This window comes from Meleagris gallopavo, chromosome 12, assembly GCF_000146605.3.
Source record: "Meleagris gallopavo isolate NT-WF06-2002-E0010 breed Aviagen turkey brand Nicholas breeding stock chromosome 12, Turkey_5.1, whole genome shotgun sequence".
Taxonomy (NCBI): domain Eukaryota; kingdom Metazoa; phylum Chordata; class Aves; order Galliformes; family Phasianidae; genus Meleagris; species Meleagris gallopavo.
In genome coordinates, this window is record NC_015022.2 from 4,522,763 (window position 1) to 4,541,067 (window position 18,305).

Genomic DNA, 18,305 nt, shown 5'->3' on the forward strand with positions numbered 1-18,305 from the left:
AGCAGGATGCTTTCCTAAGCCAATTGGTCTGTGATCTCACTACAAAGCTTAACTTCCCCAGAACTCCAATTCTCAGTCATCCTAACTACAGCTACCTCCCCACGTCCCTCCCAGTTTTATTGTCAAACTTTGGTAAAGCTGTGGGTTTTTGTGTGTTTTCCTTTTTGAAGTGTATCAGCTGATGAGAATTTCTGGAACACTACCTTATGGACTTTCAATGACATAGGCCCTCCCCTTGTGACAAACACTACATTAATGCAGTTATGCTGAAGTCAAAGAGAGGCAAGTCCCACCTGTAGCTCTCACCAACGGTAACAATCTCCACTTCACTGTCTGTTGAGGTAACATTTATTTCTTCATTAGCAGTGACCTGGGGTGTGGAAGATGCTTCAATCACCACAACATCTTCATCAATACTTCCTGATGAGGAAATAAGAAAAAAGTTTGCATACTTCATCTCATGAGCTGTCATGAAAAGCCAGTTTTTTTCTCCTAGACTTAAAATGTAGAATTTCATACAGCATGTCAAAATTTCAAGTGCAACTGTCATATACGTGACCTAACTACTAGAGGTAGCAATTATATTTTAAATATTGAAGTGAAAATAAAGAAGACAGAAGATACAGAGAGAGGAAATAATAGAGTTATGGAAATTAACGTTCTATTGTGTACTACAAGCAATTCTGGTGAGTTTTATTAGCTGTAACAGAGTGAAATTCAGACATTTAATATAAATACAAAAACATTCAGGCTAGCAAAGCAGGAGTGGTTTGTTCTATTTAATAGCTTTATTTCTTCCTTGTTCATAGACATTCCAATCTCAAGGTTAGACAGTAGAAAAAAGAAAAAGCGATGCACTGATTAATAAACATTCTTTTCAAAGCAAAATGAAGATCACAAATAGTGGTCTTACAAGCATCTTTAAATCTACACTTTCATTGACATTCACAGTCTTATACCAGACAAAGTTAAAAAGGAACTATTAGTGGTAATAAAGCAACCCCCAAAATCCCCACACAATCAACTCAGAAAGAAGTTCTGATAGGAAACCATTTCTGGAAGAGTGGCTGAAGTTCCAGCCTAATGATGAGATATGGAAACATCTCTACAGCTACAATATTGGCAGTGACAAGTTTGAGCTACCTAAAATACTTAAATTAGGCTATGGATTTGTTCACTACAGCAACACCACTGAGCACAACAGACTTTATTAAATAAATGAGCTAGTTAGCTTAGAAATAGCAAAGGTCTATCAATCTGGCAGATCTCTTTTGAGGACTGCCAACTTCCTTAAAAAAATTGCTTGAACAATTAGGTCTCTACCTAGTCTGTACACACTGTTCCAGCCGCTTTATCCTATGACAAGGTATATGCTCCTTTTTTCATTTGCAGCAAGCAACAGCTTCCTGGCCTAGTAGAAGGATGCACTGCTGTAAAAGAGCTCTGCAACCACTGAGCTACATCCTTATAACTGTAACAGGAAAGATTAACAAAGGTCAGGGGTGGTGGGCAGGGCCCTACTCCCACCCTCAAGCTCTTGGTTTTGGAAAAAAAACATGAAATTACATTTCAGATTTTCCAACAGTCTTCTTTTGTTACTGATCATACTCACCCCAGAGAGATGGTGCCTGCAGATGGAAAAAGTCATGCTTCCAAAAACTGGCATTCACCAAAATGCCGTGATCAGAAGCAGTATGCAACAAAATCAGTTCTCAGAACTTGCATGACAACTTTGGCAAAAATTGACATTACTAATCCAGTGTCTACAAAATAGTCACATGTTAAAATTGAAAAAACAGCGGAGCTGTTTTCTCAATGTGAAAAAACTGCAATCAGTCTTCAACATATTCAGAGGTAAGTAAGCGTTAGAAATGACAGGCAAACACACAACAGCTTCCTAACACAGACCTATTCTAGTGACTTCTCAGATAAAACCAGCTAGCCGGGCAGCTGCTCTGGGCTTCCAAACACACAAGTAAAGTAAAGGAAAAGTAAAAGTAAATTTGAAAGAATTTTGGGAGTCTGAAGACTCAACAATTACTTAAAATTATGACAGGTGAAAAAAAGCACAAAGATTTCAACTCAAGTGTGGTCTCATTATTTCTGAAAGTAAACAGCACCTCCTGGAAGCATTGAATGCAATGTAAATCCAGCGCACACCTCTACCTCACCTCTTTCACAAGAGGCAAGCTTCTTGTGAAAACCAAGCAAAGCTCTCAGCTGGTATCTATGCAATTTAGATGCTCACCTTTGTGGCTGAAGAATTGATTTTACTTGCTCCTTTTAAAGTAAACCTTTAGCTGTAGTGTTATTTTACTGACTGCAAATTAGTCAGAAAACAACGGGATTGTTATTGGCTGAACAGTTCTAAAAACTCCAAAATTACTGACCAGGTCTTCAGTAAAACAGGCGAGGTTGCTATAAACACCCCCCGCTGAGCTGTATCTCAGCCTTCTGCACTTCCTACTGTCTGTGCCTTTTAGCACTGTTATCAGAAGTCAGAAGCACAAAGTGACCTCATCCCACAGAGGGCTTTCAGAAAGATCGAACCGTGAATCCAATTTCTTCCAAACAGAGACTGACAGAAATCTCTAAACTATAATAAGTGTCTTACAAGTATTTCTAAGATTATATTCCTAGCATAAAAACTACAAATGTAAGTCATGATCACTTATGACTTTGTGACTAGTTTTGCAAGGGCTACTAGAAGCACACCAAGTGCATGTGTTTGGAGTCTGCATATTTTTAAAACATATCTGTTGCTGGAAGAACAGCATGCAAAAAAATAAAAATAAAAATCAGACAATCAGACAATGTAAACCAATCACTTCCCTCTGAACAATAATTATTAAGAGTCAGCAACACTGCAGGTAAACAAGCAACACAGGTGTAATGTTCATAATCCTCAGGAAGTAGTTCTGTAACTTACCTGAAAGATGCAAGTAAGAATTCTGCCAAAGGCACTGAAATCTCAAGGCTGCTGGGTTGAAATACATAGACCCTAATCCTAGCAAAGCCATTCTGTTTTGTAAATTGATGTAAGGTAACTTCACAAGTTGAGCTGGCTTCTGAAGGTGAGCCTAACCAGAATTTCAAACTGAGCAGCTTGTTAATCAACTTGAATTTTGAGTGCATCATCCCACCAAGGCAAAGGAAACCTCCTTCAGTGAGACGACTGACACACAGAAATAAAACAAACGGGTGTCAGACCTTTTGCTATATGGTTCTAAAACTACTTGCTCAAGAGAATTTTGAGGCACTCAGGTGAGGCAGATGTTTACCACACATAACTCTTAGCCGGTACCTGGTAAAGCCAAGACTACACTGCAGTAGTAAATACCTGAACATACCTAAGGAACCTCCACAGAGTATACTTTGAGTATACACACCTATAAAGTAAACTTCTTAAATTTTTAAGCTTAGGTTTATAACAGTAGCTTCAATTAACATTTTTATGCCAGTAGTGCACAAAACCAACACGTTTCAATAAATCCTGCATAATTTACAAGATATACCAACAGCCAAGGGAGAAACATAACAGGAATGTACTAGATGACAAGATCCCTGCATATCTTTCTAAGCATTACTTTTGACCTTGCATTTCACTACACAGGATGTTTTTATATATTCCACCGTGATGAGGTACACGCTATTTGTTTTAATGAATAAAACAGTCACTGACCAGTCATTTTCAGTCTGGACTGAGCAAACTTGACCTTATTTTAAGTATAAATATTAATACCTTACTCATCAATGCATCATCTCAATGCTTGAGCCTGTAAGGGACAGCTAAATCCGTCTAACAAGTGTTACTGTGCTAATGCTATCCTACTGGAAGTTATTCTCCCTTCAAAGAGAAGAGACTAGACCAATGGTAGAAAAGTAGTTATCCAGATTTAAGAGTGTGGATTTTATTCTATTTTCTAACTACTCTCAACATAATACCCATGGTTATACAGCAAACAAAATTACCCTCCTGCAGGTATATGATACTTCTCTCTGCCACCTCCTGAATCAGAAGGTATAGCAAGCAAATTATACTCTAGCTGTAGTGACTAAATTAGCCTTTGGGCTACCACTAAAAGATTCATCCATTTTAAATGAGCTAGTTAAACCCAAAAATTCTATTGACAATCACAGGAAGAATTTTATTATTTTCTACTCCTTTTTTTTCCTCTACCCAAATCCACAAATTTTATTTCACAGCACATGCAAAACACCAACTTTCCGTTTGTAAGTTTTGCAGATACCTCCAAACTCGGACTCACTAACAGTAGTTAGTAATTAGGTTTTGTATATGACCCTAATTTGAACAGGCCCAAAATGATAATCATCTCTTAACAAGCAAAACAACCTTCAATCTAGCCACCCCCAACCTACATCTGACAAACCTGTCAGATTAATTTATTAACTTAAAAATACTTGAATAGCATACTATTCTGTTGTCCATTATTTAGATCTTTAAACGAGCATATCTTTTCCCCAGAAAACTGTAAGATTTCAAAATGGTATCTGCTAAGAGCTGCTGATAGACTGCAAGCAAGTTCTGGGAAGCAAATTTTTGTTTTAAATACTTTTGTAACCCAGAAGTGATAGGCAAGAGATGAAGCTGTGTTATACATAGCACTGTTACTTACCTTCAGTGGACCATGACATGATTTGCATATTAATCAATCATCAATTAACACCAATATCCCACAGAGGACACAAGTACAACTAGTGCAACATCCAAATTTATGGTAGGCCAACTGGTGTCCTTCCTAGAGGGTTACTTTGTAATTAACACAGGATTTAACTAGATGAAATATTACATGTAAAACAGTGAACAAGTTTTACAACATCCAGTTCCAAATGAGATAGCTTGACCAAGCATAAATGAAAAAAACGTTCAAAACAAGAAGTCCATTCCCAGTGACAACTTATTTTGAACTCCAGGCTTTCAATGGATCAGACCAACACCCACACTGAGGCTCATGTTCTCTACCAGCTGCAACAGGCAAAACCGTGCCACGAGAGCCAAAAACCCAGACTACAACCCTGTGAAGGAAGTCTCTCACATCACCCAACAGCCACAGCATTACAGAGATCAGAAAGCTCATCTTTGCCTCTTCATTTTTCATGGTCAGCTGTGAGGAAGAGTCTTAATGCCTTTCTGAATTTGCTGATACTGCCTCTACAGCAGCTTGTGATGGTGAATTCAAGGTTACTACATGGTCAGTAATTGAGCTCAAAATTGATAAAAGAATATCCTACTAGTATTAAGGAGCTCTTCCTGAGATTACTTGGAATATATTTTTCACTGGCTGTACAAGACAGGAGAAATTTTCAAGAACGTACACAGCTGTGTAGTACTCTGGTGGAAAAGATGTTAATCAACCAGAACTTAGGGATCTCATCCAACCATAAGCTATGCTGATAGGGGCTCATTTGAAACTCTACTTACTATTTTTAAATCTTACATATAGGCCTTCTTCCTATCAGCAGCAATACAGCAAAGCAACTCCAGAAGTTGCTTTCAGCACAAAAAGCTAGAAAAAAAAAAAAAAAAGCCATATACTACTCAGCTCCTCCAAGCCCTTTTCTACTAAGGGACACATTAGAAAGGATATGGCATCCACTTCCCTGCTCACTATTGACATAAAAGCTCTCAATTATGAGCTGTATCAGTTACCGGGGAAGAGAAGAGCTTTTATTTTCAGGAGGGATTAAGTAACTAAAAAAAAATCATTAACAACAGGCAGATCACTTCCATTTCATGCATGTTTATCTTCAACTGTTAATAGAAACCTGTTTAAATAAACAAGCAGCATTTCACATTCAGATTAGCATTTTCACCAGCCTCTGGCTTTTAAAGTACCAGATGTTTATATTCAGTATTCTTGGAAGACATACAATAAGTATATTAGTGGATTCAGGCTCAGCTTGCTCCAATCAGCTCTGAACAAAAACTGGAGCAGCTTCTCATCAGCATTACATTCTAAGGAAAGAAACAAGGCTTGTCTAGCACTAGCTATTCAATAGCACCAAGTAATGTACCAGACTTGAAGGAATTTTAAACCCTGTTAGGCCAACAATTTATGACAATGTAAAATTCTATCTTTTTTTTTTAAACAACATTTCTAGTGGGTCATATTTACTGCCAGCTGAATAATGTAAAGCTCAACAACTGCTCCCAGTTCAGCTTTTTTGAGACTTCCCTGAAAGACTGGCTGCCTCTAAGTGTCACCCACAGCCTTTTTATATCCAAGCTGAAAAATCTGAAGTTTTACTGCAATATTACAGAGATCCAATTCCAGTAACAAGTTGGAATTCTGCCACCCTTGATATGGAAAGTCAAAGGATTTTCTCTCTAGATGTTTACACACGTCCTCCAAGGGCCAGAGAAAAGCTTCTGGACTACCTGAACAAAACACAGAACCAGAACTGCCATTCCACATCAAAAATGTTGTTGCTGCTTGCAATTATTTTATCTGTAAGGTCTGCTTTTTTATTACTATCAACTTACAAATTTGAATATATACTCCTGAAAGCTCTGCAATTTCAACTGTAGCCATACCATTAAACTATACAGAGTTGTTTTCACATCATCCATGTCCCCATCCAACCTCTCTCTCTCCTGAGAAAACTTCCTGTGGTCATCTTTACTTTAATGAGGATAGTGCCTTCTGTGGCAAGCAGTTGGTAAAGCTATCTCATTTATTCCCAAGTGTCCTGATCTGGTACTTCTTCAATCCTCTCACACTCCTGAAGTACAGAAGTTCCACCAGAAGAATAGCTGAAAACTTACAACAGAAAAGGGAGGAAAAGCTCTATAAAGTGTTTGGTGTTTGTTTTTTAATTTTATAAAGACTTTTATAAACAGTTTTGTTAGAACAAACAAAAAACTCCACATCTCCATTCATATCATGTTCCAAAAATAACTACAAATTCCATTAGCTACAAGCACTGATTTATTATTTGTTGCAAGAGAAGTATTACTTTAATTCCTTGCAATACTCAAAACGTTTTCCCTAAGAGACCTCAATATTTAAAGCAAACAAGTATTCTGACATATCTTTAATACAGATTGCTAGTAAGGAGTCCACAACAGTGCAGTGATGGTTTATGAAATGTTTAAGTATTACTGGATCCATTAAATTTTATTTTTCTTTGCTGATTATTATTTTCCTCCTTTTCTAAGTATCTCCTCTAGTGCTTTTACATATATGCTGCAGGCTTCATCCTTAGCAAAAGTTCTTAGTCTTTCAAGGTATTCTACAATTTCAGCAGACGCATCATGAAGGTTGCTTCATGTGCTGGGGTGAACTGTCCCTACACTATAGCACTGCTTAGCAACATCTTTTATGTATAAGAAGTAACATCATACTTGCCCATTATATAGGGACATTACATATCTGTTTTCCCAGCTGGCCCCTAATTTCAGTCCTAATTAGCTCAATAAGCAGAAATGCATTATCTCACAGCATAAAGCATTAATCACACTCTTCTCTTACTAAAAATAGGACACTTGCATAAAGGACGTCTGCTCAACTTCCCACTCTATCTTCAGTGTAAACAAAAGGCTCAGAACTTCTCCATCAATACATATATCCACTGGAAAAATAAAAGTACAGAATTTACATACTTTAAGGCAGAGTTACTTCTCAGCTTACTGTGTCAGTCCTGAAGTACAGCTGCCACAATACACATTCTTTAAAGCATATCTTGTTTCAGTTACAGCTTATATCAGTATTTTCATCTGAAATTAACTGGTGGAGAGCTAATCAACATGAACAAGAAAAGAAACACCACTTCATAAATGAACTGTATTTTTCAAAGTCTGTTTCAAGTAATATAAAAATAAAGCTACCAGACAATGTACTTATTTTTCCACATGACTGGATGAAGTGCACTACGAAGTCTAGGCTTCCTGCCACCAAAATGACAGCACGCTGCATGTTTGGAAGTTACCTGAGCAGTTACCCTTCAAGGGAAACTGGTGTTAGTTGAACTGAGTTTAAAGAGGGCAGAAGGTTTTAGCAGTTCAAGTAGATACACAAAACAACCCTGGAAGTTCCCTCTCTAAATGCATTCAGTGTATTTGGAAATAGCTGGCTGCCTGAGAAGCCATAATCCAGGCTCTCATACATTTACTAGTTCACTGTTGCAAGGGGAAGAGTGTTGCTAATGGTACTGCATCTTTTACATTTACAAGAAACTTCATCTTCTCTGAAAATGAGAAGAAACGATTAACTAGGAAATAGGAAGTACTGACACAGTAGCTTCCCAAACTTATTTTGTTGAATGTATGCATGCCCTTGTAAGTTAATTATTTGCAAATTATGCCTTTCAATATGCTTGGGCATGCATTTCAGAAATATAACATGCTGAAGCTTAAAAAAAACAAAACAAAACAAAACACATTTCTGTCCCCACAAATATGCATAAAGATAGCTAAGCCTGCACAATAATCCTTCCCTTTTAGAGTTATGTATGCCATTCCAACACTTCACGAGTAAGATTTTTGCATGACAAATTTTACTTCTTGCATAAAAATAGTACATTAAAGAATAACATGCAAATTATTTCCTGTGACAATGAATAGCAAGTAATAATCTATTTAGTACCATGGCTCTGTTTAAGCATAAATCCTCCCCCATCGTGAACATACACAACTTTTATTTTTTATAATTGTACTTGCAATTTCCAAAGCTTTTTCCTCAAAGGAAAGATCAGCACATTCCAATATATGGTTTCACTTTCTGGAATGCACCACTAAACAGTAGATACACAAAACATGGCAGCACAGATTAACACTGCTGTGTCCTGAGCGTCTACCTCCCCATGCTCTACAAAAAACTGAAATGATTTACAGAAGGCACAGCTATAACACCATAAATGTAACTAGCCACAGGCTAGCAAATGCCTCTCACTCTGCAAATTTATGAAGAAAGGACTTCTAAGACAATTGGAAGAGGGAAAACAAAATAAATCAACATTCACACCTATCTTCCAACAATGTCTCAAGACACTATAGAAGCATCTGTGTAAATCAACTGCAATATCGCGGTGTAGATAAAGCATTTGGGGTACATATACATATATATGATACAGTCTGTGCACTGATCTGGCAGTTGCTTTCCATAATTTCAGGCCTTAGAGTTTTCTTTTATTATCATAATAGTAAAGCTAACATCAACTGAGTTCTATCTTACCACCTTCTCACAACGATCAAATCTATTAATTTAATTAAGTTGTCAAGCAATGTTGACTGTGTATTGACAGGTGTGTTATTGATAGCTCTTTCTACCTTCTGAAATGATTCAGAATTGTAATTCCAACAATCAGTTAATAAACCTATAACAGTTAAAATTTTTAATGCAAGGTGAAAACTAGCATCTTTAATGCTATTTAACAGATCTTAAAAAATGGAATGATTCCACAGCATGTGACTAGATTCAGCACCTTCCAGTACTTTGCTTAAAAGCCATTTATTTCACCTTTTACATTAAAGGATTTTTGACTTATAATTTTTCTGGAAGTTCTGAATATCAAAAACTTTATGGGTTAATGTTTATATTACTATTATATTAGGTTTATTTGCAGTATAACTTCTATAAAAACACAAAAAAACAACTGCTCCAAAGCACCTGCAGAAAAAAAAAAAGCTGAGTAACAGAAATACCATAGGAACTCAAATTTACCTGAAGGAACAGCTGTATTGTTCTGGTGGTTTTCGCCAGGTGACACAAATAGGTCTTCCTCACCCTCAGTGGATGAACTAGAGGAAGATTCACTACTGAGATCATTCTCACTCGAACTGCTAGAGCTGGGTAGCAAAGCATACTTTCTTCGAGCTAACACCTCCCTTTTTTTCCTCTGCATTAAAATTCGTTCCTTCTGATTCTGCGTCCGCTGTGAGGAACTGGTTTTCACAAATCTCTTTCTATATGGAAGTCTTCTTAAAGAACTGCTGTGAAAACAGGGCCTTTTCATTAATAATCCAGGTACAGAGTCTGCCTCAGTCCGAGGCCACTTTTGTGACCTTGCACTGTGAGTTCTACCTGCAGCATTCAGCACTGCCTGAGAGTGCCTTACGGGAGCATCTTTTTCTTCATCAGATGTTACAGTGTCAGAGTCTCCAAAATGTAGGCTAGATGAAGGTGAAGAGATACAGTCACTAAAAGAAGAGTCATTGTCTTCACTCTGTGTTTCTAGATGCTGTCTTAATCCCAAGACTCCTTGGTTTTCTTTATCAGGACAGTTCTGTGTGTATGAAGGACCAGCCTGCTGGCTCTTGCGTTTTTTTCGCACCACGAGACTTTTGTCTTGGTCTGTACGGTTGCCATTCATATCCTTCTGCTTCTGAGAGTCACTGCATAAGTGAGAGAATTCATTCCCTACTTTACTGGCAATCATCTCCACTTCTGCAGGGAAGCTTTTGGCTGCCCCAATAGGCTCAGGGTTCAAGAGGATCCCCTTCAGGCTCTCTTGTCTCTTTGGTGCATCAGAAGGAACTTCACTCTTCATATCCGCTTTTAGAGTATACACTATATTACATTCAGGAGTCCATTTAGACATGGGAAGTTTTAAGAAAGGCCTAGAAATAAACAAACATGCATCAAACAAATGGAACAAAAGAACAAAATACTCAGTGGGTTTTTCAAAGAATGAAAATGAAGCAAGAAAAAAGTCATTTGTTACTCAGGCTAATACCACCTCCTCAGGAAAAGCAAAACAGCATTCAGTAGCAAACTGCTGTTTCATAATAATGTTACAAATCCTGCTCGTCAGTGTAATTTTGAATTAAGACAGAACTAGCATTATTTGCATTGAACAGACGTTCTCATCATCAGCCAAAACACTATCAGTTTCACAAAGGAAATATCAATGCGTGTCTGTAAAAAGCTTGAATGATGTCTGCTTTACCAATGCATCAGTTTTACAGAAATTACATCATCTTTAGATAGACAGCTCCAACACTTAACCTTCAACTAAAATGTATTCTCAAGGCCTGCACCTTCCTCTGTAACTGTTTATGGATGGCAAATACCTTGCACACAATTCAGTGTGACGACAACTGTGCTATAAAAATCAGTTGCTCAGAATTCAAGATTATTTTCTGAAAAAGTAAAGGATAAAACAGGAGATATTTTGAACCTTAGTATTTTGGGGCAAAACAATAAAAATCCTTTATTACAGTTTCTCTTGCATATATCACATGTACCCCTAACGGCTGGTACCAGGCTGCTGCCCCTGTGGGTCAAACTACCAGGCTGCCAACACACAACAATGTACGCCTCAAACGACTGTTCTACCAGAAGACTACTGAGAGACAACAGCAACAGTAATGTCAGTAATGCATTCAGCTTCACCTGGCACCTCTGCCTTCTGTTTCAGAATTTGGTTCCCACTGGGATAACCCCCAAAGCACTCTTTACTGCAAGAAATATCACTCTTTTGTTCCTCTGGTGAATAAGGCTATTGTAGACATTTGACACTTGCACTATTTCAGCAGCTCTTCATCACCGCCCAACTTGTTTGAATGAACATCTCTTGTGCTCTTCTGGCAGAAGTGTTACAAAAACACTGGAACAGACTATGTAGCTGAACAAACTGAAAAACAAATTCCCCCACCAAATCAGACACCAACCTGATTCACTGCATGAGCATCCTGCCAGCAATACCTGACTGATAGCAGGCTGTGCTAACAAGACGGCTGCTGACAGAAAAGAAACAAAACACAGAACTGAACCTTACATGGAAACAAGATGCCTCGGGCAGCACAGCTGGAATATCCACAAGGCCACAAAAAAGCCTAAGTCAGCAACATGGTGGGTAGCACTGCATATTTACGTCACTATCTTCTGCCTGAACCTCCAGATTAATTCCTCAGCATGCCAACATATGCTTACGTGTTGCCCATGTTTAAAGCTCATTTGTTGATATAGAAAGAATCAGTACAAGACTGGGACTGCAGAGTCAAACCAGCATGTCTGAGACGGCTTCACAAAGCAATGCTGTCAGCAGCAGCGGTGAGCGAGGTGCTCCTAACGTCCCTCAGAATGACTTATCTGTGTTTGCAATAGGCATAAATGGATGCCTGTCAGCCTGTGCTCTCCTCAGAGCCATAAGCAACCAAATTCAAGTGATGTACTGAGGAATAAAAATTTTGCACAAGGTATACACGTTGCAGTGCTAACATCTCAAGAAGTCACAAGGTTCACTGGATCTTTCTGCAGAGCAAGGATCCTGCAGAACCCCAGCTGGAAAGATCCATTTGAATGTTCTCACCAGGAACCCTGCAAACATCTCCAACAATTAGTGTGAGACCTATATCCTCTGTTAACTAAGCCTGCACATGGTTATGCTTTCCATCAGTAAATTGAAAGCTACTAAGAAATAAGTATTTTCAATGTCTAGGCATAAGAAATATGCATACTACATACAAGTCCAATGCCTCTACAAAGAATTTAAGATAAACTTGATGAGGAACTTAAAAAAAAAAAAAAGTTATTTGAACTTATTAAAATAAGATCATCTACTGTTCAACAATTACAAGATCCTATAAAGTCTCCCAGTAAAAGTAGCCTTGAGAAGCTTTTCCAGAAAGTAATAAGATGTAGTAAATGCTTCTCCTCCTTAATCAAAACATTTTATTAGACAATCAAGTATTCAAGGTGTAAGAGACACAGTATCTTCTTTTATGCCCCTTAAAGACTTGGACAGCTGTTAACAAAGCCATCTGAAAAACATAAATCTAAGTTTTCTCTCTGAAGTGAATGACCTTCATTCACAGTCATCAAGTGTCCATGACTTATCTACTCATCTTGCAAAATAAAGGCTGCTGATATTAGCCACTTCGAGACATACAGCACCACAAGAAAATTCATGCAGACTGGAGTAGTTCCTCAAAGCTGCTGTCTCAGTCAAAACTCAAGCACAAGTTGGAGATCTTTACAACACAGACAAAAGTTTATGATGACATAAAAGCAAAATTTGAGTTATCACAGCAAGGTGTTTTGCCATGAAGAACTAATTTCACTAGAAGCCATTGAGAAGTACAGTGGTACTGAAGCCAGCACCATAAAAAAGTGAAACAGCTCATCACATATGAACTCAACTTTTTCATGTAAACTTGATTAATGCATGTAATCTCTCATCATTTTGAAAATATGTTTTCGCACAGGCAGTAAAATAGTCATCCTGCCTTACTTAATGAGAAATTATCTCCTTTTTACACGTTAAAAACTACCTTGATCAACTCAAGGCTGGCTGCAGTAAGCACACCATGCTTTGACACACATCTACTACCTCACAGAATGCTGGCCTATCTTCAGAACATGCCTCTTACGCGACACCCAGCGATGGCTCTGCCTTGTTAGTGTAACATACACCTCAGCCCAGTTCACCACAAAGAACATGTCTGCCAAATAAACTATTCTGCTTAAAGCCAGCTTGATGGAAAGCAGAGAACAGAAGATGTTCGTACACAAATGAGCTAGTTAGTAGTTGATTTCCTTGCCTTCTATTTCCCTCTCCTCTCTGGTTACAGTCATTCCCTTCTGACTATACGCACTCCCCACGCACTTACAAGCAATGCAGGTGTATGGGGTTAAGCTTAGAGAACAACACAGCTCAAAGACTTTTGAACATGACGGCTCTGGAGAGCACCAAGAGCTTGCAGAGCATCCTGCTATCATCACCTCTGAAAGCATGCTGCAATTTCACTGCTGCAGGAATTCTCTGCTAGCTTACACCACTTATATACCCACCTCAGTTGCCCACGATTACAAAGTGACATCAGACAAGCAAAGTTATTTAACATTCTTTCAGAAAGGAAATTTCTATTAAGTCCTAACTTGTATTTTCTTTGAAGTTAACAAACTTACCTTGTTAAAACTTCCAAAGTTAAATCCCTTCCCTAAAACATAGTTTCTACAAGATTTTAACATTATTTTTACTATGATAATCTAATATTGGTACTGCCAACTTCATCAGGAAGCTTCTCTGTTAACCCCTGATACACACACAGATCATTTTCTGTACACTGTTCTTACCACAAACCTTATTGAACTGGCAAACATGGAACAGGCCAGTAAATGGAAATATTATACACACTGCATCTTGAAAAAGCAGCAGCCATTCTTCTCCTATCATTAAAAATACACCTTTTTATTTTTTTCAGCAAGGCTATTCCATCAGATGAATCAGGACACCAAAAAGTGGGTAAACAAAAAGCCTGCAAGATCTTGAGAAAAGCAAGATAACCTACGGACTATTACTTCCCGTTCTCAAGGGCAGAGAGCCAAACCAGACTGATTCATGCATGACTCTGATGCAATGGGAGTTGACAGAGGACTTTTAGAGCCATTTGAGAAGCTGCACCCCCAACGTAAGTCTATGAAAAATGAATCTCAGTGTTACTGTGGCCTGCTCCAACAAAAACAAAGAATTCCCTGGAGCAGCCCATGAAAAAGCACCTATTAGCCTGGAAAGGGCAGTCATGCCCTATTCCTTCTTACCTATCAAGTAGGAGAACAACACAAATGTAGTGGTTGCAAGAGCACGCAAACATCCAATATGCAGTTCCACTGCCAGCAAAGCAAGTGCAATCAGACTTCAAAACTTTATTGAGCTTTTGTTTCTTCTTTTTAACCACATAATGAGGAACTCCATGCTTTAAAAATTTATTTTTAATAACTAGTTTTTAGTATGCTGTATTTTGAACTTCTACTCTTCACTCAAAAATAAAACAAGCAATTGAGAAAACAAATTAAAAAAACTGATAATTTAAGAGCTACGCATCTTAACAAAACAGCAGCAATCAGAAGGTAATCTGAATTTATGTTTGTTCTGAGGCTATGGAGCACCAAACTGAAATTTTTATTCACAGGGCAATATTAAGTACTCCTAAAAATCATTTCCATTTTTTTTTTAGTTTTTTATTATTATTATTATTTTATATAATGCATCAACAGCAACAGAGTTACTCGAGAATTCTCCAGACACAGCACTTCCCTTCTGCCCTTCAGGAAGGCACAATACATCAGACTCACACAGTGTTAGTTAGCAACCACACGATAGCATTCTGGAGACAGGTTCCCAAGGACGCTCCTTACACCCAGCCACGAAGACTCGCCATTGCTTTGCAGAGCGGTGCTACAGTTACCTGCAGATCAAGGCAGTTGCTTACTCCTAGCAGCCAATCCCAGGAACTTTTCCTGGCTCCACGCTTCAAGTGAAACAATGTCATTTGAAGTACAAACTACTCCTATTGATCTTCACAAAGATGTCTCAAAGGCAAGTCAGACCACAGTAGCTGCAACCAGCCTCTGGACCTGCAAACTCCTTAATTTCATGGCTGAAAAAGATTCCTCAGGGACCTCTAAGGTCCGTTTTCTCATACACAGCACAATTCAGATCAGTAAAGAAGTAATTTTGCAACAGAGACATCAAGCCAGCTATGAAACAGGCACAGGAAGGCTCTGTTATGCCATGTTACATAATTCACCTCTCAAACTTACTACCTTGGTCTCCCTTAGCTTTAATTTTAACAGAGAGGCTACTGAAAGCATCTCACTGTCTCTGACATCTTTAACAGAATCCAGCACAGGACAGCTACAGCACAGCAGCTCTTCCCAAGGACTGGATGTAGGGCCTGGCTCCAGCTGGAACACAGGGAATGCGTGGAGCATGCGCAGCTGGAAGCACCTCAGCTCGATGAGCTGGCAGGCTACAACAATTCTGCACGGAGTCCTACCAATAACAAGTTCACTCTGCTGCCATACACACAAGCTAGTCCCAGCCAGTTAAGGCACCCACAGAAATCCTAGCACCAATCAAGCATCAGTAAAGCACCAGTAAGCACTTAACCGCTTGAGCAAGGAACCGCTTGGCTTTGTCCAAAAGATGCAGGCAGGTGTATTGGACAAACAGTGTCCACAAGGCACATCCTTCAGTCCAGACATTCGTTCGCTCTGTCCTAGGCTTAGACTCAGTTAACTACACATAACACTGTATAAATCACAGTTTTAAAACAGACACATTATGATTGGGTAATCAGGAATGTTTCAGCTTCAGCAACTTCCAAGACAAACATAATTGCAATGAATTTGGGAACAAGGACTTGCAGTTTTATAAAAGAATGACAAAATACGATTATTTTTTTTTTTTTACTTGAAGCTTAAGATTTTAACCAGGAAGTCTGGTGAAAATCTGCCTCAGCCAATATTATGAGTACTGTTTCCAGAGACAGCTAGAAAAACCCTGAATTACAAAGCCATCAAAAATTTTTGGAACATTCTTTATTAGTTCCTCTGGCAGTTTTGACCTTTCAAGTACATGTAACTATTCTTAACATAGTATCATTTTGCAAACACTTTCCTGAAAAAGCTTTGAGGAGCTAACTACGACACCGTCTCTGCTGTTTGCAAATTAAGTTCACTAGCACAAAACCTAGGCTAAGGCTGCATTTTGTTTGTTTAAACAAAAGCATGGCAGACTTAGCAGCAGCTGATCACTGCTAGTTGCAGCGATAAAACTTAGGGGACTGACTAGAGATGATTACCCTATTCATATGCTGTGTATGTCTCCTATACTTCATGACTTAATGTATGTTTTCAAAGCTTTTTCCTGTGATAAAACTGACCTCAAGGAGGCTACACATTAAATACAGCTTTAAGTAACACCTGCTTATGCTGAATTCATCTCTCTGTACTATCCCCACTGTTCAGAAATGAATTAAATTGTCCTGATTTTCCCTCACCCCAGTACTTTCCCCCATGTATTCAAATGCCTGACATTTGAACCTATGGAGTTCAGGAGCTGGGGTGAAGCACTCTTACCTGTACCTTCTCAAACAAATGTTTTTACTGTTGGAGAAAATATGAACAACTGAAACAAAAAATTCTTGATCTTGGAAAAAATACAGCAAATGCTGGCAAGATAAACATTATTGCAGCATGGACACCTCCAGTGAAAGACCAGGTACAACTGCCCTGGTTATGAAAATCTACAAAACAATAATTTGTACAGGGAATGTTGTGGATCTTTTAAGATATTTCACATCTTTCTAAAATGTATTAAGAATACATGAACAAATACTCAGAGCTGCTGGTCACCCTGTGCTCCCAACATAGTCACAACTGCAGCTCTAGCTGTGAGGGCTTCAATTCTCAATAAATAGATGAATCAACATGCAGGACTTGAGGAGTTTTCAAACTGGAAGCTTAGTGGCATACATTTTTATTTATGTAAAAGGAAAGAAAATAAATACACAGTCTTTCTGTCCTATTAATTCATGAGGAGGTCATGCTGTACTGTGGATAAGGGCATGAAAGGTGACTGGCTGCTCACATCTTCCCCTATCAAACCTTGCACATCAGCAAGAGATGAACTGAACTGGGAGTAACTTTGGCTAATAGCACTTTTTGGCATCCATTAAGTCCCTCTAGCCAACAAAAAGGAGAGTTAAATAAATTTAATTTGCTGCAAAACTACTTGGATAGCAAACTTGTATCTATTTTTTGTTTCTAGGAGTGACAAAAATATTCTTTTTGTCAACAAAAACAGATCCAAAATATTTCACTAGATAGCCATAATTAATCTACCTTTTGAATTTTCCACAAGTTACAACAAAAACAGAAGTCTTGATCCAGCACCTGAAAACCTAGCATTTCTTTATTAATTTGTAGTAGATACTCTCCAAGATACCATCAAGGCTCTCCATGCCGAGCAGTCAGCTCTTCTATTTGTGTCACACACTGAAGTCATTGCATTAGAATTCAAAGAAGGTTTTACAATGGCAGCGAGCACTCACCTTCTCCATAACAGCTCCTTTAGGAGGAATACCTCAGCACAAAGACGAATCGCACAGCTGAGGCTCCCAGCCCCCCTCATCGTTTCCCACAGCTACTGCGGGCCCTGGGAGCATGGCTCCATCCGATGGAGCATCCCCCAAGGTCGCTCCGAACCCTCACACGAAGCACCCAAACCAGCCTCTCGCTACCTGCGGCTCCCGTTCCCACCTTACAAACCTTCACGTCTCCGCCGCTCCCGGCCCACAGATCCGGAGGAGCAGCACGGCAGGCCGAATGCATCCGACGGGTTTTGGTTTTTCTTTAGGGGTAAAGCGGCAGAATACCAACTCGGCGGCCAAAACAAATGACGTTATAACAAACCCCATCGCGCACGCAAAGAAAAGTCATTTCCGTCACGGAAATATTCGTGACGAGCTTTCAAGGAGACGGAGCCCCGACGAGCGCCGGGGCGACCGGCAGCGGAGCGGCGGTTCCGTGCGGCAGCGCAGCCCCGCGCCCCGCACC

General features: G+C 38.9%; 1 protein-coding gene across 5 annotated transcripts in view; it reads right to left on the reverse strand.

The window, feature by feature from the left end:
- RNF111 (ring finger protein 111) overlaps positions 1-12,438 on the reverse strand; it is a 37,640-nt gene extending 25,202 nt beyond the window's left edge. For 2 of the 5 annotated variants that reach the window (XM_010717279.3, XM_010717278.3), the window contains exons 1-2: positions 9,684-12,432; positions 294-420 (exon numbers count right to left, since the gene is read on the reverse strand). In XM_010717279.3, the coding sequence (XP_010715581.1) occupies positions 294-420; positions 9,684-10,560 (1,004 nt within the window). In that variant the 5' untranslated portion in view covers positions 10,561-12,432. Of the gene's footprint in view, positions 1-293; positions 421-9,683 lie in introns of all 5 variants that reach the window. The other 3 variants (XM_010717282.3, XM_010717281.3, XM_010717280.3) reach the window with 3 other exon arrangements.
- Positions 12,439-18,305: the final 5,867 nt, after the last annotated feature.